The following is a 25,054-nucleotide window of genomic DNA, read 5'->3' as shown; positions in this document are numbered from 1 at the left end:
GGCCATGCCCACATGTTTAGGCCACGCCCCTTCTATAGCAGCGGGCATCACAAGATACCTCGGCGTCCCTGGTTGCATTGACATGCACTGAACTTTGCCTATGCGAGAGAGCACCGATACGCCTCTTCAGTTGTAAGTGTAGATACAATAAAAATGCGTACGACTCTGCATTGTGCATATGTTCAGTTCCGGAGCATGCCCAGTGTGAATAGATACAAGATACACTCCACAAACATGTATACTGTACATTCAACTCTGCATTAGCTCCAACATATAAAGCAAATGGTCAGAAGCAGGGACAAAACACTTCTGTGTTACTGCCATAGTAATGATCACTAACCCGAAAAATACAATAGATTTTTTTGTATAAAATAAATCTTCTAAATTGTAACTGCATTTGCAAATATTGATGTCAACATTTCAGATTATCAGAAGTCAAGTTTTTTTGTCTTTAGAACAGTAAGGACCTTTCCCTAGGACTGGATTCAATTAGCCATGAGTTGTGTGATGTGTGCTCCAACAATATTAATCCATGCACTTAACATGTTAATTCTATCAATAATATCCAAAGATACAGCTGCTGTGTGCATAGCGTACAACTCTGAATCAAGCCCAAATGTCCAAGGATGTTTAAATTGGATGCAGTTAAGATGCCGTCAGTCGGGATTCCGTCAGTCGGGATGTCGGTGGGCAAAATCCCTACTCATGACCAGAATACTGGCACATCACTTGGAATGCTGCATCCCGAACGATGCAAGTATAGCGGGGCGGGTTAGGTTTAGGCTGCGGGAGGGGGGACATGTGGTTTAGGCACCACAGGGGTTAGGGTTAGGCTGGGGGAAAGGGTTAGGGTTTGGTTGCGGGCAGGGGGGGTAGGTTTAGGCACCACTGTGGGGGGTTAGGGTTAGAAACTAGGGGGGAGGTTAGATTTAAGAACTAAAAGGGAGGGTTAGGATTAGGCTGGGGGAGGGGGTTAGGGTTAGGATGCAAGATGGGAGGGTTAGTGGGTGAAAGAGGGAGAGTCAGGATACTTTGTCATGATTCTGAGCAACAAATTGTCGCTGTTGGTCTTCTGACCACCAGCATCTCGACTTTCGGTTTCCCGTATGTATTCCATTTAAACAGTTATCACCAACTCGGAAGGTGCAAACAAAAGGCTACACTGTCTACCATTGAAAACCATGTTAACTCAACATGATATTCCAATTGTGGCCACATTTATTGCTGTAGTAAAAAGTCCTTCGAACAAATTTGTGGATAATTGAACCTGCCCTCTAAGCTATAATACCACTACTGAACAAAAATAACACTGCACAACAATGAAAATGTTTCCGATGTGAAAATAGTTACTTCTAATTGATTTCAGCATGCAAAGAATGAATATGACATTTAAAACTCTCAGTTAGCTCTGAGTTCCGAGATATAGCCCATTTATGACGATGTAGGGGTATTCCTAGTGAAGTGGGCAGAATGGAGAGAATCTTACCAGCAATCTGCGTTCCGTGCAGAGGGGGTGGGGCCTAATGACCCAATTAAATCAGTTATTTGTCCCCTCCCATATTCAAATATATGCGATTCACGGGATTTCCCACACAAGATAACTGTGGTGCACAAGCATAGTGAGCGATTCCACCAAGACATTTCAGCAATGGAACAAAGATATCAGGGTAGGTGAATCACTACTGTTGGACAGTGACAAGAGATGCCCCAGAAGAGGAGTACAAGCGACAAGCAAAGAGAAAGCACCCCCATGCATAGGCCACTATATTAGATAGTACTTTCATATGCTGTATTTTTGTTTCATATGCTGTATGTTTGTTTCGTATGCTGTATGTTTGTTTCGTTTTGTGCTCTTATTTGTGATTTATTGAATTAAAACTGTTATTTATTTTCTATCAAGAAAATATCAATTATTTGAAATAGCTTTTCACTATGACTATATTACTAATGTACATACAGTATAGTGCAAGTAGTGTAGTTAAAAAAATAGAGCTAGTAAAAACATTCTGAAATAATTTTAGTGTTTCTTGACCTCAAATTAGTAATGTATAACTATTTTTAGAAAGGAAACAAATTAAAAGTATTAATTTGTTGTACAGTGTAATCAGCCACTTTTAGCCACCTTTGGTAGCAAAGAAGTGATAATAGGCAATAACATACATTCAGCCTTTACAACAAATGTAAACAGTGGAGCTCATGTAAATTTTGACGCATGTTACATCACAAGCGCAAGAAGAATATGTGTCAGTAAAGACACAGTTATGTGTCCAGCTCTGCAATAGTAGCCTAACAGATTTAGTTGTTGATTAAGAAAATGAGTGCAACTACAGCTATCTCAGGACCTGATTCACCACAGATCGCAAAATAGCGTATGCACGCTGCTCAGTGGAAGCTAATATATTGTGATCGCAATGCCGTCGCAGCACTACATAAGGACTCCCACTATACGTAAAATGGTTAGCAAGACTGCAAAAACATTGGTACAATTGAGTACCATTGAACCCATATGCACAGTTAAGGCAGGTCAGACCTCACTCAGGAGTTGCTTACTTCAGCGCCTCAGGCTGCGTATGGTATTGTAGTGCCTGATTTAAGCATGCCCCTGCAACGCTGTTGAAATGCACTGGCATGCCTGTGTTCACCTGACCACCCCCTGTTACCACCCAGAAACGGCACTTCCTGTCAATCACTCTGCGATGGGTCTGCATCGCCACTGCAATCGTAGTTCTGATCGCAGTGGCTGGCTCGCAAACACAAGCACTGTAAACCGTACGCATGCACAGTGTGAAGCAATCAGACCATTGCATGCGTATAAAGTAGGGATGAGCGGGTTCGGATTTTTGAAATCCGAACCCCCCCCGATCCGAGTCGTATCCGAGTCAGGCTCGACTTTTCCCGTCTGACTCGGATTTGAAATCGAGGCAAAACATCATCATTCCGCCTTCCGGATCTCGCGGGTTTTGGATTCTATATAAGGTCCCCGCGTCGGCGCCATTTCTCACTCCGGCTGTGGACAGTGAAGAGGGAGGGTGGGAGCTAGGGCTGGCTGGGCTGTGTTGCGCTGCTTTTATTCATAGGGGCTGTGACCACTCAGTCCATAGGGGCTGACTGGGCTGTGTTGTGCTGCTGTTGTCCATAGGGGCTGGCTGGGCTGTGTTGTGATGCTGTCATAGGGGCTGGCTGGGCTGTGTTGTGCAGTCAGTTGCAGTCATAGGGGCTGTGTCCACTCCAAAGTCTATAGGGGCTGGCTGGACTAAAGGCTGTAGTCCTGGAGGGGTGCTGTAGTGTTGTCCAGGGGGTGATGTGTGCATCAGGGGTGCTAACCCAAAGTGCACTCCAAAAAAAATTTTTTTTTTCTGTGTTTGTGAATTGTGTGCGCAGTAGCTGCATGTGCATCAGCAAAGTAACGCCAACCGTGCGTCTGTGTCATAAGTAAAGGGCCGGCTGGCTTGACCATTAAAGGGTGCTGTAACCCCCAAAGTGCACTCCAAAAAAAATAAAAATATATATTTTTTGTGTTTGTGAATTGTGTGCACAGTAGCCTCACGTGCATCAACAAAGTAGCTTCAAGCATGCGCCTGTGTCATAAGTAAAGGGCCAGCTGGCTTGACCGCTAAAGGGTGCTGTAACCCCCATAGTGCACTCCAAACAAAATAAAAAAATATTTTCTGTGTTTGTGAATTGTGTGCACTGTGGCCGCACGTGCATCAACAAAGTAGCGCCAAGCGTGTGCCTGTGTCATAAGTAAAGGGCTGGCTGGCTTGTCTGTTAAAGGGTGCTGTAACCCCCAAAGTGCACTCCAAAAAAAATAAAAAAATATATTGTTTTGTGTTTGTGAATTGAGTGCACAGTAGCCGCACGTGCATCAACAAAGTACCATCAAGCGTGCGCCTGTGTCATAAGTAAAGGGCCGGCTGCCTTGACCGTTAAAGGGTGCTGTAACACCCAAAGTGCACTCCAAACAAAATAATAAATAATTTTTTGTGTTTGTGAATTGTGTGCACTGTGGCTGCACGTGCATCAACAAAGGTGCAGGCCCAGCGTGCGCCTGTGTCCCATAAGTCTGTTAAAGGGTGGTGTAACCCCCAAAATGCACTCCACAAAAAACAAACATTTCTTTTTTTTCTGTGTTTGTGTGCGAAATGCATGCGCAGTAGCCGCACGTGCATCAACACAGCAGCAGCGCCAAGCGTGCACCTGTGTCATAAGCCAAGGGCCGGTTTGGACATCTGGTCTGGACTGAAGGCCGTGCCAACAATGTAAATTTCAGACATTTCTACTGTCACTGCATATGATACTATCACCACTGACAGAATGGTGGAGGAATTATTTTCTGTGTTTGTGAATTGTGTGCACTGTGGCTGCACGTGCATCAACAAAGGAGCAGCGCCAAGTGTGCACCTGTGTCATAAATAAAGGGCCGGATGGCTTGTCCGTTAAAGGGTGCTGTATCCCCCAAAGTGCGCTCCACAAAAAATAAAAAATTCTTCTTTTTTTTCTGTCTTTGTGAATTGTGTGGGATGTAGCCACACCTGCATCCTCAAAGCAGCAGCGACAAGTATGCGTCTGTCTGTTAAAGGGTGGTGTAACCCCCAAAGTGCGCTCCAACCAAAATAAAATAATCTTCTTTTCTGTGTTTGTGTGTGAAATGTATACGCAGTAGCTGCACCTGCATCCTCAAAGCAGCAGCAACAAGCATGCATCTGTCTGTTAAAGGGTGGTGTAACCCTCAAAGTGCGCTCCACAAAAAATAAAAATTTCTTCTTATTTTCTGTCTTTGTGAAGGGTGTGGGCTGTAGCCGCACCTGCATCCTCAAAGCAGCAGTGACAAGCATGCATCTGTCTGTTAAAGGGTGGTGTAACCCTCAAAGTGCGCTCCACAAAAAATAAAAATTTCTTTTTTTTCTGTCTTTGTGAATTGTGTTGGCTGTAGCCGCACCTGCATCCTCATAGCAGCAGCAGCAAGAGTGCGTCTGTCTGTTAAAGGATTACATCGGTGACAGCATCCAAGTAGGCATGTCAGACAGTCTGTACCTGTACTGGCAATTTGGAGGCCCCTGTACAAACTGGCTCTATTTTACCTGAGTTGCCCCCCTCCAGTGTGTACTCTGAAAGAGTGTTTAGTGCAGCCGGGAACCTTGTCAGCGAAAGGCGTAGGAGGTTGCTTCCACAAACTGTGGAGAAGATGATGTTCATAAAAATGAATTATCAACTCTTCCAGGGAGACCAGCCTCCAGAACGTACAGAGGGACCTGTGGTGGTGGATTCCAGTGGGAACGAATTAATACTCTGTGAGGATGAGGATGTACACAACACTGAAGAGGGTGAGGAATCGGTGGATGAGGAGGATGATGACATCTTGCCTCCGTAGAGCCAGTTTGTGCAGGGACAGATTAATTGCCAGCTTGTTTTGTGGGGGCCCAAACGAACCAATCATTTCAGCCACAGTCATGTGGCAGACCCTGGCACTGAAATGATTGGTTTGCTAAAGTGTGCATGTCCTGTTTATACAACATAAGGGTGGGTGGGAGGGGCAAAGGACAATTCCATCTTGCACCTCTTTTTTTTCTTTGCATTATGTACTGTTTGGGGCCTAGTTTTTCAAACTGCCATCCTGTCTGCCACTGCAGTGTCACTCCTAGATGGGCCACGTGTTTGTGCTGCCCACTCGTGTCGCTTAGCATAGTCATCCAGCTACCTCGGTGCAACCTTTTGGACATAAAAACACTATTGTGAGGTGTTCAGAATAGGCTGGAAATGAGTGGAAATTAAGGTTATTGAGGTTAATAATAGCATAGGAGCAGAAAAACCCACAAATTCTGTGATTTTAGCTGTTTTTATGCTTTTAATAAAAAAAAAATACAGATCCAAAACACAAAACCCAGAACCCAAAACACGGAAAGGGTGGTTTTGGCAAATCCAATCCAGATCCAAAACACGAAGAAAGATCCAGATCCAAAACCAAAACACAAAACACGAAAAGTGGCCGGTGCACACCCCTAGTATAACTATAAAGCAACTGCAATCCAAGCTGAATCATGCCCTGAGTCTCACCTACAGCATTAAGCACTATGGGACTAATTTACATTAGGTTAGGAACAAATCAAACAAAAGGATGCACAGTTTTACCTCGACAAACCAAGTTGTGCACATGTATTTTTTTTTCTTTTTGCACAGAGAAAAAGACTGTCTGCTTTTCCATGTAGCAGACAAACACTGGGCAGCTTATTTTTTCACTGCCTTTTAGAGATGCTCTATGCTTTTCCCTCCCAACTCTAAGGGTACTGTGTATCATTAGTGGTTCAGTGGCTGCTTTATGTATCTCTGCATTTTTCTTTAAAATTCCACTCCTAAGCTGAGGTTTTCCCCCTCTAGCTGGCAGTACAACACTGCTGGTGAAGATGTGATAATGCAGCCGATCCGACGGATTGGTATATTTGGCTGCTCTATCGTACCGTGTATGGGCATGATATCAGACAGAGCGCGCACCCGTGGGGTCGTACATCACACCCCCAGATCTTACTGCAGGTTCAGTCGATCTGGGAATGTGATGTGCGATCCCATGCAGCACTATGGGGAGGGAGGAGCCGGCATATCGGGCGGTCGGCCACCTGATCACACCTTATGTGGGGACCGCCCGATATGTCGGACATCGGATTCCCCATCGCGTCGCATGGTGCGTATCACACCATGTATGGCCAGCTTGCAGCTTATTCGGACAGCTGTAAGAAAAGCAAAATATGAAACCTCCAGTGGTGGCTCTAGACGTGGGGCTGCAGCACAGACCAAAATCAAATAGAGGGAGCCACACCAACTGCCAGTGAGTCCTGGCTGGTGATGTTTGGCAGCGTTTGGGGTGACAGTTGGTGTGACTCCCTTATTTGAATTTTGGATTTTGTTGCAGCCCCACCTCTGGAGCCTCCACTGGTAATCTCTGACTGCATTCATCCTCCTGTAGTGCAGCATGGTTTTGCCAAGGTGCAATACTGTATATTCTAGTTGGATGTACACCTACTGTTACTGTAAATGAGACTATAAATTATTAGAATTAAATCTTACAACATATATGGTGATTTTGGCTGGCATTTAGGCACTTTTATGCTTTACTGACACAAGAAAGTCACACGTGTCAAAATGATTGTTAGGTCTGATCAAAACTTTACTGGATGACATATTTATCAGTTTGGATAAACAACCTTTTTGGTAAGTGACCACATAAACCTGTGTGCTCCTTCATTAGCCAACAAATGTTGCACCTGATGTACTGTGGTAACTTGGCCCATTCATAAACAGGTCTGCCAGGAGATCTGTACTTACTAGGGACCATGACCAAACATATGGAGGTGCAGTCACCCTCTATTGCAAATACTGATACCCTCTGTGATAGGTGCAAAGTTGAAGGAAGCATGGTCACACCATCTTGGGGACATGGATATTCTTCCTGTGTTATTTGTACCCACACCCCCTTATTTCCCCAATTCTCCTGTTCATGAAAAAACCAGATCTATGATAACCAATGTGACAGTCTTTTAATGATTATTTTTATAACTTCAGGTACAAAGCACAAAACAATGGTGGAAGCCCGAAATGGAAGTGGAACTATTAAAGCATTTCCCCGAGCAGGTGTAAAAGGCAGAGGACCCATCAACAAGGGAACCACTGGTTTACAGAACAAAACATTTCACTGTGAAATCTGTGATGTTCATGTGAACTCTGAGACACAACTTAAACAGGTAACAGCAATTTTCAAACATAATTTATAGAATATGGCTATACCATAAGCATTAACATGATAGCAGTGGCGTATCTATAATGGGTGCAGTGTGTGCGGGGCACACGGGCCCCCAGGTACAGGGGGGCCCCGCACCGCACACCCTGCACCCATATTATTTTTAAGATACCTGTCTGTGGTCCCGCGGCGGGTCTCAGCATTGCTTAGAAGACCGGAAAATGACCGCCGATGTGTTCTGCGCATGCGCAGTAGACTCCAGGCACACTCTAGTGTCCAGAGTTACTGTGCATGCACAGAATGCCGAAGAATGGCCGCCGTGGCCATTTTCTCGGTGTTCTGCGCATGCGCAGTAGACTCTGAGCACACTCTAGTGCCCGGAGTCTACTAACGCTCCGGTGGCTGGCCAGCCACATCAGTTGGCTGCCGGCCACTGCGGAGAGAGGAGGGGGCCCTGCATAGGGAGTGCACACGGGCCCCCTCCTCTGTTAAGATGCCCCTGCATGATAGTGAATGTTAGTCCCATGAAAAAAGCAATTCTGATTATTTATGCCCCAGTAAATATGACTCTCAGTATCTTCTGTATGCATTTAGTAAACAGCCCTTGCCCAGTTGTGTGAAATCCCTAATTGTGTGTATATTGATGAAATGCATAACTCCTTTAAGGTAAGGTACCCTGAGAAGTGAGAACTTGAATTCAAGCAACTTGAATTCCAGTGTTCAAGTCAAATCTATTTTATTTTGTCTTAAAAGATGGAAATCTTTCTGTATTAAACTTTATTACATTTTGCTTAAACAATAGCATTGGTTGCAGCTATAGTTTATAATAGTGAAATGTAAGGCCGGTTACACATCAGAATGACGGAAAAAAGACACGAGGGTCATTCCAATTTCTCTTCATCCCAGAGCACACGATATAGAGTGTACACACAATGCAATCTTCGGAACGAAGCCCCGATATATCAATGTTCCCAAGAACTCTTTTCTCCTGTACACACTATGCAATCATTGTGTAGATCACTGGCAGTTCAGGTGATATCTTCAGAGGAAAGATTGGACCAATACAGTCAAGTGCGTAAATATTGGGACATTGGCAGAATTTTCATATTTTGGCCTCTATTCACCACCACAATGGCCTCGAAACGAAACAAACAAGATGTGTTTTAACTGCAGACTTTCAGATTTAATTTGAGGGTAATTACATCCAAATCAGGTGAACGGTGTAGGAATTACAATGGTTTCTATATGTGCCTCCCACTTTTTAAGGGGCCAAAAGTAATGGGACTATCAACTGAAAAGCTATTTCATGGACAGGTGTGGTATTCCCTCGTTATTTCATTATCAATTAAGCAGGTAAAAGGTCTGGAGTTGATTCTAGGTGTGACATTTGCATTTGGAATCAGTTGCTGTTGACTCTCAATATAAGATCCAAAGAGCTGTAACTATCAGTGAAGCAAGTCATCATTAGGCTGAAAAATCAAAACAAACCCATCAGAGAGATAGCAAAAACATTAGGTGTGGCCAAATCAACTGTTTGGAACATTCTTAAAAAGAAAGAACGCACCGGAGAGCTCAACAACACCAAAAGACCCAGAAGACCATGGAAAACAACTGTGGTGGATGACAGAAGAATTATTTCCCTGGTGAAGAAAAACCCCTTCACAACAGTTGGCCAAATCAAGAACACTCTCCAGGAGGTAGGTGTATATGTGTCAAAGTCAGCAATCAAGAGAAGACTTCACAAGAGTAAATATAGAGGGTTCACCACAAGATGTAACAAATAAAGAGCGCTTGTGAATAAACATGTATGAATGTAACGCAATACCTGTAAAAAAAAGGGGATTAGTAAAAGATGTTTAAAACCCTTAAAACATCTTTTACTAATCCCCTTTTTTTTTTACAGGTATTGCGTTACATTCATACATGTTTATTCACAAGCGCTCTTTATTTGTTACATATTGAAATTATTTTATTAGGAGCTGCTTTCAAAATAACATCAATAGCGCAGAATATATATTTTTTTATTATTTCACCACAAGATGTAAACCATCGGTGAGCCACAAAAACAGGAAGACCAGATTAGAGTTTGCCAAACAACATCTAAAAAAGCCATTACAGTTCTGGAACAACATCCTATGGGCAGATGAAACAAAGATCAACTTGTACAAGAGTGATGGGAAGAGAAGAGTATGGAGAAGGAAAGGAACTGCTCATGATCCAAAACATATATCAACGCATCAGTGAAGCATGGTGGTGGTAGTGTCATGACGTGGACATGTATGCCTGTCAATGAAACTGGTTCCCTTGTATTTATTGATGATGTGACTGCTGATAAAAGCAGCAGAATGAGTTCTGAAGTGTTTCGGCAATATTATATGCTCATATTCAGTCAAATGCTTCAGAACTCATTGGACGGCGCTTCACAGTGCAGATGGACAATGACCCGAAACATACTGCAAAAGCAACCAAAGAGTTTTTTAAGGCTAAAAAGTGGAATGTTATTCAATGGCCAAGTCAATCCCCTGACCTGAATCCGATTGAGCATGCATTTCACTTGATGAAGACAAACTGAAAGGAAAATGCCCCAAGAACAAGCAGGAACTGAAGACATTTGCAGTAGAGGCCTGGCAGAGCATCACCAGGGATGAAACCCAGGTCTGGTGATGTCTATGCGTTCCAGACTTCAGGCTGTAATTGCCTGCAAAGGATTTGCAACAAAGTATTAAAAAGTGAAAGTTAGATTTAGGATTGTTTAGTTGTCCCATTACTTTTGGCCCCTTAAAAAGTGGGAGGCACATATAGAAACCGTTGTAATTCCTACACCGTTCACCTGATTTGGATGTAATTACCCTTAAATTAAATCGGAAAGTCTGCAGTTAAAGCACATCTTGTTTGTTTAATTTCAAAGCCATTGTGGTGGTGAAAAGAGGCCAAAATATGAAAATTCTGTCAATGTCCCAATATTTATGCACCTGACTGTATATCTTGTGGTCATCCGGTTCGGGTGAGCAAACTCACTGCAAGATGTGCACCACATCCGTCATGACATCTTCCCATCTGACGTGCAGCATATCAGATGTGAATGATGCACATGAACACGCAATTGTGCATACGCATTAGTCGATATGGATGATATGTCATTCCAAATAGCCTCTAAACGACAAATAATCCAATATATGACCTAATGTGTACCCCGCCTAAGAGAAAAAAAAAGCACCTGAAACCTAAATGCCAAATACCACAGTTGGCTGAAAGAAATTGCAAAATGAATGCAAAAAGCTTGGATTAATTTTGGCTTTTCAAGCCGCAGGAAATGCTTATGGATTATACAGTGTCTAATGAAACAACTGAGTGAGGAGAGGGTAATTCTTAGTTATTGTCATTCCATGTACATTACAACTATGAATATTGTTATTTTATATCATGCAAATACAGCAGATAAAAAGACAAATAAACATATGCTGCCTCTAGGACAAATACATTTGCTAGACAGACAATTCATTTTTATGTCTTAAAAACAGAATTATTATATTGTATGTTACTGTTAAAAACGATTATATTGGATATAGTGTAAGATTTTTATCTTGGACCTTTCCACATTTTAAGCAAGCTATATTTCATTTAGAAATTTGGATTACTAAACAAGTTCGCTTAATTTGTAAGAAAGCAGTAAAATGATAACTAACAACAATTGGCTCACACATCTGGAGAGTACCATCCCAATGCTGAGTAGCACTGGGATTCTCCTTGTATCTGTGAACTTTTGATGTTTCAAATGTGTTTTATTGAAATGTCACATAATAACAAAAAGACGGAGAATCGCTCCCGAGTATTGTCATACATGTGTTGTACAATATGAAAGACCTGAGAGCATCTCAGAACATTTACTAGTATTATATAAAGGTAAAAATATACCCAAGCCAGCAACATCTATCCAATGAAAAAAAAAATGTACAATCAATAACAGTTAGTGTAAAGCTGACCAGTTAGACTTGACAAACAAATAAAACCAACATACAGACACACATATATTAGGGAAAAGCACATAAGGGAAGAATTGGTGGGGTTGGGGAAGTGAATATGAAGCAAGTATGTCATCCAAATATGTTCAGGTGAAGACTATAGTACAGGACATAAAACAAGAGATCATATCCAAAGCCAGATTAATCAGGCACCACTGTTTACCTGTAGACCTACAATATCATGCATTGAGTAAAATTTGTTTATGAAGATACAATTCTGTGTTACTAAATAATTGAAAGATTTGCGTTTGTTCTTCTGAGGGTAATAAATGTATATATAAACCCCATTTCCTATAGAATTTTTCAACACCATTATCTAAATCAGGGAAAGTAGCTCTCCTATCAAAATATCTAAGTTGTGTCATTTTCAATTTGACTTCATTCAATGAAGGGGAGGTCTTGGAGGTCTGTATTATGAATGGATTAGATAAAATGCTATTACATGAAACTTGAGTGTTAGAATGATAATAGAGCGTCTTCAAGATGTCAATAAAGGGCTCAGGTATTCAAAATACAATAATGTTTTGAAGAGATGTAGCCACAAAATCAGGTCAAACACATTTTCAGCATCTAACGTTATGACCATATTGGTGCTAAGAGACCTCGAGTCCTTGACATTGCCGAAATCACACGCGGAACATTAACAACGAAGTGCCTACCTTTTATGATGCCTGTTTGGTCTGGGTGGATGATATATGGCAAAACATTTTTCAGTCGCTCAGCAAGAATTTTAGTGAAAATCTTATAATCGAGGTTAAGAAGGGATATCGGTCGATAGGACCCCGGTTTAGACAAATCTCTACCTGGTTTGGGCAAGACCTTGTAACAGCTGCATTAAAATAGAGAGGAATGGACTTGGTTGTTAGAATATTATTATAGAGAGCCACAAGTGTGTTTCCTATTTGACTTTGAAGAATTTTGTAGAAATCACCACTCAGACCATCCGGGCCAGGGGCTGAGCCATTTTTTAGATGCTTTACTACCTGTAAAACTTCATGTAAAGTTATAGGAGCGTGTAAAGTTGAGGACATGTCTGGAGATACAGTAGGGAATGGGAGAGAATCCCAAGCAACAAAGGAAGGTGTAGCAGGGGAGCACCGAACACTTGTGTCCCCGAATGAGGGGGAAGGAGAGGAAAAAGCACCAGGTATGTCATTAGAAGAATTGGAGTCCGGATGAGTGTATAGCTTTGAATAAAATTTGCTCATAATCTCGGCAATCTGGGCATTAGATGAGGTAAGGAACCCATCCTGGGTGGTTAAGGGATGAACCAACATCGGGCTGTGAGTGCCATTCAGAAGTTTGGAAACTAGTTTCCCCGTCTTATTTCCAAACTTATGGAAATTAGTTAATATTAAAAGAGTGTCTATCTCCACTGCTTTGAAGAAACTCATCAAAGTGAGTCTTTTTGGATAAATAATCCTGTTTATTACTAAAGGTGCCCACACACATAGCGACATTTTAAATGATTTGGCCGATTTCGACGAATCGTGACGACGAATAGGGTAAAAAAAGTACAAATCGTGAGTTTATACTTACGAGCATGATGCCGATGCGCATCCCCGCTCATCGTACATTGCATCTTCTGATCTGCCGCGCTGTAGGGCAGATTAGCCAATCTGGGATACAATGCATTGGCTGCAAGATAGATCTTTAGTCAGATTGGACATTTTTAACTCCAAATCGTGATCACGATGGCAAGGGAGCTCCGTGAAAGTTCATGAGGAAATTGGCCATAAAATCGTATCGTGAGGACATCGGTATGTGTGTGGGCACCTTAAGATTAGGGGACTCCTTATACTTTTGGAAGGCTTCAGTTAAAGCAGCTTGTTTGTCAATATAAGAGTTGGAAAACATTTTGTTTTGTGTTGAAACGTAAGAAAGTATGACACCACGCAACACCGCCTTGGCTGTTTGCCAGAATATGGCAGGAAAAGTTTCCAAATGATCAATGTTGTCATTCTTAAATTCCTCCCATGCGGACTCCAACCTATTCCTGAATTTCAAAGATTGAGCAACCGCCACTGTCTAGGGCCACTCCTCTCTACCTGTATGTGGAGTGATAACCATATCAAAGTGTGATCTGAAATTAGGATGGGTTCAATACTAACTTGGAGACATTAGGGAGCAACCTAGTTGAAGAAAGTAAGTAATCAATCCTCGATAGTGTTTGATGAGCTTTTGAAAGGCACGTATAATCCCTCTCCAAGGGCTTCAATACACGCTAAATATCCACCATTTGTAAAGTCTTAACAAAGTGAGGAACTCCTAACTTAGGTAATGGAGGGGAGGAAGTAGAGGGTGAGGATCTATCTAGGATATGTGATGAGACTAGATTAAAGTCTCCACTCACTATAAGTGTTTCATTGCCGTAAATGCTGAGTTTGGCTATGAGACGTTGAAAAAAGATCTACAGTAAATGATAGGGGCATAGACATTACATAATACAAACTTAATACCACAGATATATACAGATGCTATAACATACCTCCATTCCTGATCAGACACTGCCTAACTGACTTCAATTCTCAATTGTTTCTGTGCTAGGATTACCACACCTCTCGATTTTGAATTATAGGTGGAAGTTGCTATCACAGACCAATTCAACATCTGGAGTTTGGGGACTTCTGTTGCAATTAAATATGTCTCTTGCAAGAACACTAAATCCAACCCTTGCTTTTTCAAATAAAGGAGGACTTTTTCGCCTTTTAGCTCGTGAATGAAAACCACCCACATTAAGTGAACCTATCATAATGTTCGTCATAATCCCAGACGGATAAATAATAGAACATACATTGAAACTACAATCTTCATTAACAATGATGTGGACATAAAAACTATTACAAATATGCTATTAAGTGAGGGGGAATGGGTACAAGAGAAAAGTGACAAAACAGGGGTAGACAAACAAGCAAAGGATGGTGAGAAAAATACATCACATAAGTGAAAATCAAGGAAATGTGTTACAGGATCACCTGATTGTGATATAATGAGAAAATAAAAGCAAAGAAAAAAATACATGGATCAAATAACATGTAATTAAACATTCAATATAGACAACCAGTATTATTTTCCAGAGAATTGTATCGTAGAACATAGGTCATTTATTAAGGGATCAAATTTATTTCATAAACTTGCAACCTATCTAGGCACAGACAAATAAGCATTGTGTACATGAAATGCACAAAAGAATATACTATGCATTCATAAATCAGATTAAACGTCATATTCTTAAAAGACATTAATCAAACATGGAAAATGGTTAGTAAAGCAATAATAACTTGAATTATTGAATACCACATATATGCGACCTCAGACCATCAATCAGCATGCGTCAACCAATATAATATATATAGTATTAAGCAGGAGAAGAGAAGATTAATTATATTAACATCATAACCAGAGCATGTATGTAGTAGAAATAAGTCTCAGCCAGCAATGTCTGTTGAATGTGATTGCGATTCTTCATGAAGGTATCCTGCAGCATCTGCTAGGTTGGTGAAATCGAAATTAGATGATCCCACATAAAGTCTTAAGGTCGCCGGATACATCATGTTAAACTTTCGCTTGTTTTTCACCAGCTGAGCACATATATTAGAGAATGCTTTGCGTGCCCTTGATAATTCAACGGAATAATCTTGAAATAAGAATATTTTGTGTTCTTACCATGTAAGGCTCCTCACCTTACGAGTTGCAGACCAAATTGCAGATTTATGCAAATAATTGAGGCGAGAAGGAGATGAGGTAGGTTGTGGACCTAACCTATGAACCCTTTTGATAACAAGATCATGGCAGATATCCTCAATGCCTGTTAAGGAGGGTAGGGTCTGCCTTACAAAGTGCGCCAGGGCGGCACCTTTAACTGTTTCCGGCAATCCCACTAACCGCAGATTATTCCGGCGAGACCGGTTTTCTAAATCGTCCACTTTATTTAGTAAATACATGTTATTCTTGTGAAGACGTTTAACTGCATGTCTCACATCAGCAATATCATGGTTTGTGATCTTGAGCTGAAGTTCCATATCATTTACTCACTGCGTTAACCCCTGAAGTTACGTGGATATGTCTGCTACAGCCTGAGTGAGTAATGGGGCCAAAGTGGATTTTATAGCCTCCACCAAGTCTCCGTATGTCGCAGGGGAGTCAGGGGACCGTCCTTCCTGGGAAGCAGAAGGTAGTGAGTCGGCTGCTGTTTTCTTGGGAACCGGAGAGGGAACATCTTTATTGGAGCCCGGCGCCATATTGGACTCGGCGCGCCTCTTCTCCTATTCGCTGCGTGGATTTAGCCGGCGTCTGTGATGGGAAATGTTTATCCATCTCCAGCCAGGTAAGTGAGGGGGTAGAGCGGATGGCAGGGAGCTCAGTTGGAGGCTTTGAAAAGCCAAGAGATAGTGCGATGAGGGGCCAAATGTAGCAGAGCTTCCGAGCACAGGTCCTCACGCCATTCAACCGGAACCGGAAGTCCTGCACACTTTTGTTGTATTACGAGCGCAAGTATGTCCTGGGGCATATGTACAGTGTCTGTGATATGTTAGGTCGACAGTTATCATGTAGACATGCATCAAGTTGACATGAGAATGTAGACAAGGTCAAAATATTGGCATGCAGTTCATTGACATGCTTAGCATGTCAACATTCATATTTACATGGATTTCATGTTGACATGATAGCATGTCGACATAATGTCCCTGGTGGCCCAGCGGTCACTTACCTGGACCGATGGCTTCAGCGACTCCAGTGGTTTTTTTTAGCAGGGATGTGGGTGAGTCAGTCCAAAGCATATTTTTGCACTTGGGCCCTCCACTCGCTAGTTCCACCACTGTAAAGTACTTCATGAATACTACTTAATTGGAAAATGTTCTATGATAATAGATGTAACAGTACAAGGCCCTTAATTGTTCTGTTACAAGCACTGCACCTTTTGTGTTGGCAAATATAAATGTTTTATGTTTGTTTTTATTGACTGTGACACTCAACCAACTGTAACAGCAAATGTTTCTCTTACTAAATGTAGCATGTAGATCACAAATAAAAAATATTGTATTATAACATTTTGGGCTGTTGGCATAAGTAATGTGCACTTCAGTGTTAAACCAGAATAGAGATGTGTCCACATACTGTACAACTATCCTCGTGCCAAGTAGTCCTGTTAGCAAGCCATGTACTTTGTGATATAGCTGTGCCAAAACACTGATCCTAAGTACATAGGGCGGAGTTGTATGCATACCTGATGGTTTGCATTCAATTCCGATGTTTAATGATCAACGAATGCACAGAGGGCCTGATTCAGACCCGCTCGCGATGATGGCCAAGTGCGCATGCGCACGAGGGAGCCTGCTCCGTCGTGCGCATGCACGAGATCTGCATAGCGACGGGCAAGCCGTTGCTATGAGTCTCGCTACAAAGGGGGCGTGCTGTTGATGTTGAGGGACAGCATGCCCCCTTTGGTGGGCGTGCTGGGGGCGTTGCTACATTCCCATGGGAACGCCTACCGTCTGAAGCCAGCCCCACTGACATCACAATTGATGTCAGTGGGAGTGCTTTTGGTTCTGATAGAGCCAAAAGCACTCAGGGCTTGCGGCAGACGAGACCCTACCACAAGGGTCTCGTCACAAGCCCAATGGTCGCGATGGTCTTGACCATCGCGACCATCTTTTTGGCCGCTCGCTATAGCTGTGGGTGGTCACCCACAGCTATGCAAGCGGCCAGGAGGCCGCTCTAAAAAAAGAGAGGGAGAGCACTGATTCAGAGCGAGCGCTCTGAAAGAGCGTCTGGCTCTGAATCAGGCCCAGAATCTGTACTGCACATGTGTCTATCACTGACTGCGATGGCCGCCGCAGTCCACCCTAAGCCAAAGCATGGTTGACATGCTGCAGCCATTTAGGGTGGGATGGGGCGGCACTGCCTGCATTCCCAGAAAATAAAGGTGCATCTGCCATATTATTTGGAAGTTTTGAGGCCAGTGCCTGCGTCAGCTGATGTAGATTTACTGGTCTCGCACACGGGTAGGAGGTGGCCATTCTGAGTAAGCTTGGGCTTACTCAGATAGCTGATGCTGCTAACATTGTGACCGATGTTCACTACGTTGATTTGATTCTGTGACTTTGGACACAGGCATCAGATCTGAGATGCTGGCTGGAGGCGTCTTTTTTCTTCAGACACCTCCTGCAGCATTAGCATATATGCAGGGCCACTATCAGGGGGGGTCTGCTCAGACAGAAAGGGGGTCCGCCCCTGGCTCCTACCATCTAGTGCCACTGGAAGCTCAGAACAGTTCCCGGAGCTACCCTCAGTGGCTTGCCACAGCTCCTGTCTTCCAAGTGGTGAGCTAATTCTAGAGGTGCGGTGATGGCATGTACAGGGCAATACAATTTTTTTTATGTGGTGCAGTGCATGTGACATTGTGATGTCACCCCGAGCTGCTGAGAGGAGCCGCAAGATGAAGAGGATCAGCTGCCAGCCGGAAGGCAGAATGAGGTAAGTGATTGATGCTGGGGCTGGCTGGAGGCATATATGGTGGGACTGGCTGGAAACACACACGCTGGGGCTGGCTGGAGACACTCATGCTGGGGCTGGCTGGAGACACAGAAGGGGGGCTGGCTGGTGACATAAATGGGAGGCTTGCTGAAGACACAGGAAGAGGGCAGGCTGGTGACATAAAAGGGAGGCTCTCTGGTGACACAAGGGGGGCTGGCTGGTGACATAAATGGGAGGCTTGCTGAAGACACAGGGAGAGGGCAGGCTGGTGACATAAAAGGGAGGCTGGCTGGTGACACAAGGGGGGCTGGCTGGAGACACATAATTGGGGCTGGCTGGTGACATAAAAGGGGAGACAGAAGGGGGTGCTGGTTGGGGAAACAGAATGGGGTGCGGGTTGGGTAGACATAATGGGGCTGGCTTGAGGCACTGCAGGGCTGGAGTTGCAGAAACACAGGGGGGGGGTGTTGGGGGGCTTTGTGTATTTTGTCAGTCCCAGACCCCAAAATTTCTGAGAGCAGCCCTGCATACTGTATATGCACACAGCAGCTTTGTCCAAAGATGCAGCTGCTGTGTGCATATGCATAAAACTCAGAATCAGGCCTCTAATAAGCTATAAGCAAAGTAAGAGCCCAAATCAGACTTGGGAATAGCGTAAGATAAAGCACGTAATGGTGTACCTGGACAAACCATGTTGCAATGCAAGGGGCATACTTACCAACACTCTCCCTGATTATTAGGGAGACTCCATGAAATAGTAGCAATCTCCCTGTCTCCCTGAAGAGTGTAGTAATCTCCCTGTCTCCCTGAAGAGTGTAGTAATCTTCCTGAATTCACCCTACCCCAATTATGACGCTGTTATATATATTAAAATACAGAGATATATACATTTAAATGGGATAATTAGCAGTGGCGTATCTTACCCCCAGTAAAATCTGCCAGTTCAGTGAGCCAGTGCAGTCCGTGACTGCACTTGCTTCATTGTGACTGGAGGTGACTTCCCATTGGAGATGCCACCTGCCACTCATGCTAAAGACAGCCAGCCAGGGGGAGGTCTCTCTTCCCCATGGGACTGCCAGTCCGGGCTGCGATCAGCAGAGAGCAGCCCAACAGGGCTTCTCGGGGCTGCAAACAATGCAGCCCTAGAAGCTGGTGTTAAGGGTGTGCATGCCGGCGCCACTGGCGCTCATGCGCTTGCGTTAGTCCAGACGCCTGCCAGATTCATTGAGCAGGTGCCGGGACCCAAGCCAGCAGCAGTGGCAGCCCACTCATGTAAGAGGGCAGGAGTCGCTGCAGCTCATTAGTATAATTTCGCCGCATTGGCTATAAGACACAATGATCCCTATGGCTGCATGAATTTTCTGAGAAGTATCAGTGTGTTTCATCAACAAATAGATCTTACTAACTGCTTTTGGACTCATTTACATTTGGATATAATCAATGTCATGACACACCTCTCAGATGTAGCAGCACACGCCCACTGTAACCTGCGCTCATAGGCGTTTCTTGCAAAATCTCCCTGAAATGCTTTTTCAAAAGTAGGCAAGTATGGCAAGGGGAAAAAATACATACATTGCTTTTGCATGCAGGGTAAATACTGGCTGCTTTTGCATGTAGCCCACAAATGCTGGACAGCTTTATTTTTACACTGCAATTTAGATTTCACTTTAAACACACCCCTCCCAAATCTAAATCTCTCTGCAGCATGGTTTACCAAGATGCACAGCTACTTGCTCTATCTTACTCTATTCCCAAATCTGAATCAGGCTGTAAGATTGAAGAAAAACTGCACAATGGAGTGGAAAAGTAGCAAAATTGAGGAAAAAGTACATAATTAGGTTAAAAAGGCAAAAGAGAGGCCTGATATGAGTGACTTGCACCATGCCTCATTATGCACAATCTCCAACATTATACCATTTAATTTACTACAAAAATACTATTGATAAGTACCTAATACACTATAAGCAACGTAAGATGCAAAATTGAAGAAAAAGTAGCAAAATTGAGGAAAAGGTCTGTACAAAAATGTAAAAGAAAGATCCGATACTAGTGACCTGTGTCATGCATCATTATGCTTTATCTGCGACTTTATACTAATTGTTTTGTGACAAAAAAACTATTTCTAAGCACCTAGTACACCATATGTGAACTTAAGCTGCATACACACGTAAAGATTTTCTGTCCAACCATCCAACTAGTTGATTGGTTGGAATGAAAATCTGGTAAGGTATGAAAAGCAAATGATAATCAGCAATTTGCTCCCAATCGCTGGAAAATGGACAAAAACTGTTGTTTGAACAAATTGTTTAGATCAAACATGTAACAAACTTGTCTGACGACCATTTTCATCTGTTTTCTGGCATTTAGGAGTAAATTGCTGATCATCAGTTACTCCCATACCTTACCACATTTTCATTCCAAACAATCAACTAGTTGGATGGTTGGACAGAAAATCTTTACGTGTGTATGCAGAGAGGCAATGGTTCCCAAACAAGCCACTATTCCTAAGCACCTAGTACACCATGAGGTAGACAATGAGAGACAAAATGTATCCAAAAGTAATTTTAGATTTATTTCTAATGACCTTAAATATAGTCCAGAATGGGCCACTGTAATTAATTTAACAAGACATTCGCATATAACATAGAATACAGTTTTCAATAAAGGAATCTTACATTCGCATAAGTAATCCTTTTTAATAAATATTAACTTACAAATTATACTATACTAGCTATACTACAAATGTGAGTAAACTGGCTCTTCAAAATTATTTCAAAATATACCTTCAAACCTACTTACCATTAACCAATTAGGCTTTCAATAATCAAGTAACAATAGCCATTTCACACTTTATGCTTATAATGGGATAAAAATTATATTTAAAATGTCCAGGACAATTTTATAGATTATTAAATATTTTAAGGTAACTTGTATGATGGCAACTCGGGTCTTTGTGTGCACAGTTGGAACCCATAAAACATGTGTTGCAGTACTGTTATGTGTAATATGTAATGCAGCCATGTCTATTCCAAAACAGGTGCTAGTGTGTACAAATAAACTGATTTTCTCACCAAACCTGAGGAATTATCGCTATGGCTCTTTCAGAAGATTAGTACAGTTTTGCCCTGGACGTAAAAGCACTACAAGTCCCAAGCAGACTGCTCCTCAGCAGTTTGTCTCTTGTGGCTGTAGTGACTCTGCAGCAACTCACTGTGTGTTTTTCAGCAGTTTTTACATGTGGATTTCACTGTACCTGCAGGTTGCGTAGATCTGGAACCTTCTTCTGCACAATCTAAATTGGATATGACCAGTTCAGCTATAATGGGGTCCTTTCAGTACCTCTCAGAGATGTCCTCTACACTTCCAGCCACTTCACCTTTGCTTCCAGTCTCTCCTCCAAATGACTCTCCTGTCCTCTATCCAATTGTCACTCTTGTGCTCCTTCCAACTGTCATTTATTTGCCTGCTTCTCTGAGAGCCTGAAAAGCATTCTGGGGAGTATAGTTTCTGACAACTGCGACTTACTGCAGCCTCAAATGTCATGGCCGCATGGGGAACCAGTGAAAGTGATACCTGGCATATTGCAGGGTATCACAGTGCGCTGCTTTTTATGGGACAGAGGCTTACTTTGCTTCTCTATACTGAGTGTCACCATTTTTAAATGGTGTTGCCCTATATAGTGCCAGTGAGGCTATGCAGTATCCCCTCCGGGTCAAAGCTTTATGCACATGCATGACCAGATTTTTAGTTTGTGCATCTTTTTAATAAATAGACCCCTGGGTCACTGATTCTATTACAAACTGCGTCTCATGTAGGTTAGCCATTTAATGATGCTGCTCATGGCTTGCACTGTATATTTTGCAAGAATCACTCAGTATGAGTGGACAGTTCTTAGAGAATTGTTTTCTCTAGTGGTTATCTTCCTGAGTGTCTAAAAATTACTCTATTTTCTCAACTGCAAGCAGATTGCATGAAAGAAAGCGAAGTTCGAAAATGCTGCATTACATGTATGCAGTGCCACCATCTGGGTGGGGGGCAGCCAGTACTCCTGCATCGGGCACGGATAGCTGAGGGGCCGGCAACCTGTAGAATTAATTGTTATTTATTCAACCTCACGCTGAGCTGGTAGTGCTGTCCAGAGATATGAATGAGTCATCACTGTGTGTGATGTGATGAGTCATTCATTTACTCTCCAGCCAGCAGCACTGCTAAAGCACACACCTACCCGACACCAATGTCTGGCTGCTTCTGATAGCATCAGAAGCACCTGCAGGAGGACAAGATTCTAATAAAGTTAGTTGCACTGGGCACCCTCTCACAGGCAGGTTTCCCTCACAGGACTCCACAAAATAAGTTAAGTTTCTTCTTCACCTATGCTGCATCCATAGTTGTTCCACCAGAAGCTCTGATACTCTCCTCCCACTGCTCTCATTGGACAGTAACTGTGTGCACTGCACTGACTGACTGAAGAAGAAAATGTGAGAGCGACTGCGGTGCACACACAGAGGTGAGTCTGCCCCCTTGCCTCCTTTACTATTCCTGAATCCTGCCTCTGCCCCCCTCCACCCTTAAACAATCTGCCCCACTGTCCCCTGTATTATTCCTGAATCCTGCCTTGGTCCCCTCCACCCCTGAACAATCTGCCCCACTGTCCCCTGCATTATTCCTGCATCCTGCCTCTGTCCCCTCCCCCTATACAATCTGCCCAACTGTCCCCTATATTATTCCTGAATCCTGCCTCTGTCCCCTCCCCTTATACAATCTGCCCCACTGTTCCCTGTATTATTCCTGAAACCTGCCTCTGTCCCCTCCACCTCTAATCAATCTGCCCCACTGTCCCCTGTATTATTCCTGAATCCTGCCTCTGTCCCCCCCCCCCTATACAATCTGCCCCACTGTTCCCTGTATTATTCCTGAATCCTGCCTCTATCCCCTCCACCTCTAAACAATCTGCCCCACTGTCCCCTGTATTATTCCAGAATCCTGCCTCTGCACCCTCCACCCCTAAACAATCTGCCCCATTGTCCCCTGTATTATTCCTGAATCCTGCCTCTGTCCCCTCCCCCTATACAATCTGCCCCACTGTCCATTGTATTTTTCCTGAATCCTACCTCTGTTCCCCCTCCACCCCTAAACAATCTGCCCCACTGTCCCCTTTATTATTCCTGAATCCTGCTTCTGGTCCCCCAACCCTAAACAATCTGCCCCACTGTCCCCTGTATTATTCCTGAATCCTGTCTCTGCCCCCTCCACCCCTAAACAATCTGCCCCACTGTCACCTGTATTTTTCCTGAATCCTGCCTCTGCCCCCTCCACCTCTAAACAATCTGCCCCACTGTCCCCTCTATTATTCCTGAATACTGCCTCTGCCCCCCTCCACCCCTAAACAATCTGCCCCACTGTCCCCTATATTATTCCTGAATCCTGCCTCTGCCCCCTCCACCCCTAAACAATCTGCCCCACTGTCCCCTGTATTATTCCTGAATCCTGCCTCTACCCCCTCCACCCCTATCAATCTGCCCCACTATCCCCTGTATTATTCCTGAATCCTGCCTCTGCCCCCTCCCCCCTATACAATCTGCCCCACTGTCCCCTGTATTATTCCTGAATCCTGCCTCTACCCCCTCCACCCCTATCAATCTGCCCCACTATCCCCTGTATTATTCCTGAATCCTGCCTCTGTCCCCTCCCCCTATACAATCTGCCCCACTGTCCCCTGTATTATTCCTGAATCCTGCCTCTATCCCCTCCACCTCTAAACAATCCGCCCCACTATCCCCTGTATTATTCCTGAATCCTGCCTCTGCCCCCTCCACCCCTATACAATCTGCCACACTGTCCCCTGTATTATTCCTGAATCCTGCCTCTTTCCCCTCCACCCCTAAACAATCTGTTATTAAATCATTAGGCTTTTCTCACTTTAAAAAAAATCCTTTATTCCTTTGGAATCTTTAAAGTCAAATATCTTAATTTGTTTAATTTATATATAATCCATATAGCAGAGCCCATTCATAAACCTAAATAAGCAGCACTCTCTTCTATGCAATCAGATAATTGTATTAGTAAAGTACATACCCATCTGTAAGCTGTGTCACGTCCATGTCATTTATTGCTGCCTATTCTACATTTGTGGATGGACTCTTATTTTGCGCGTGTATGTGTGAGTCTGAGGGGCATGTGAGGCACGTCAGTACCATGGTGGGAGCTCATTGCATGCACTTGCTTCAGTTACCAGAGCTCAACGCTGCACCTCTGCGTCCACCAGGCCTTTGAGGGGAGGAACCAAGGAGGTGGCCCTGCCTTTTTCATTTGTACTGGGCCCCACGATTTCTGATGGCAGCCCTGCATGTATGTTTAATAGCAAATGCATTATGGCATGCAGGGTGACACCAGGGAAGGTTTGAACATATTTGTAAATATAATTGACAGATATATCTATAAGTGGACATATAATATGGGCATATAAAGTGACATTTGTCTGATGTACAAAGCACTTGCATCTTCAATGAGCTCAATGTATTTTGCTGCACTGAAATAAATATATATTTTTTGATTTAGTGTGCATGTTAAGTATTCACTTTTATGCTGTAGAAAGTACATATTTAACCATACCATGTTTTGGGGCCAAGTATATAAAATTTAGCACAGTGCACTAAAGCATTCATTTTGCTGTAATGGTGTGTTTTTTTTTTTTACATTTGCACACCCAAAAATGTGAAGATACAATGAACTCCATCACTAATCAGCATAATTGGGACTCACCATGCATACAAGGTACATGTCTCACTGCTCCTCAGCAGTGCACAGGGTTTTAGGGAGCAACAAA

General features: G+C 43.2%; 1 protein-coding gene across 5 annotated transcripts in view; it reads left to right on the top strand.

The window, feature by feature from the left end:
• Positions 1 to 25,054, top strand: part of ZNF385D (zinc finger protein 385D) — a 339,897-nt gene that overhangs the window by 304,268 nt on the left and 10,575 nt on the right. For all 5 annotated transcript variants that reach the window (XM_088463446.1, XM_088463439.1, XM_088463432.1 and 2 more), the window contains one exon: positions 7,555 to 7,733. In XM_088463446.1, the coding sequence (XP_088319572.1) occupies positions 7,555 to 7,733 (179 nt within the window). The remainder of the gene's footprint in view (positions 1 to 7,554; positions 7,734 to 25,054) is intronic.

The sequence above is a fragment of the Taudactylus pleione genome, unplaced genomic scaffold, assembly GCF_031769625.1.
Source record: "Taudactylus pleione unplaced genomic scaffold, aTauple2 ptg000053l, whole genome shotgun sequence".
Lineage (NCBI taxonomy): Eukaryota > Metazoa > Chordata > Amphibia > Anura > Myobatrachidae > Taudactylus > Taudactylus pleione.
Note: the sequence above shows the minus strand (reverse complement) of the source record. Positions and strands in the feature narration are given on the sequence as shown.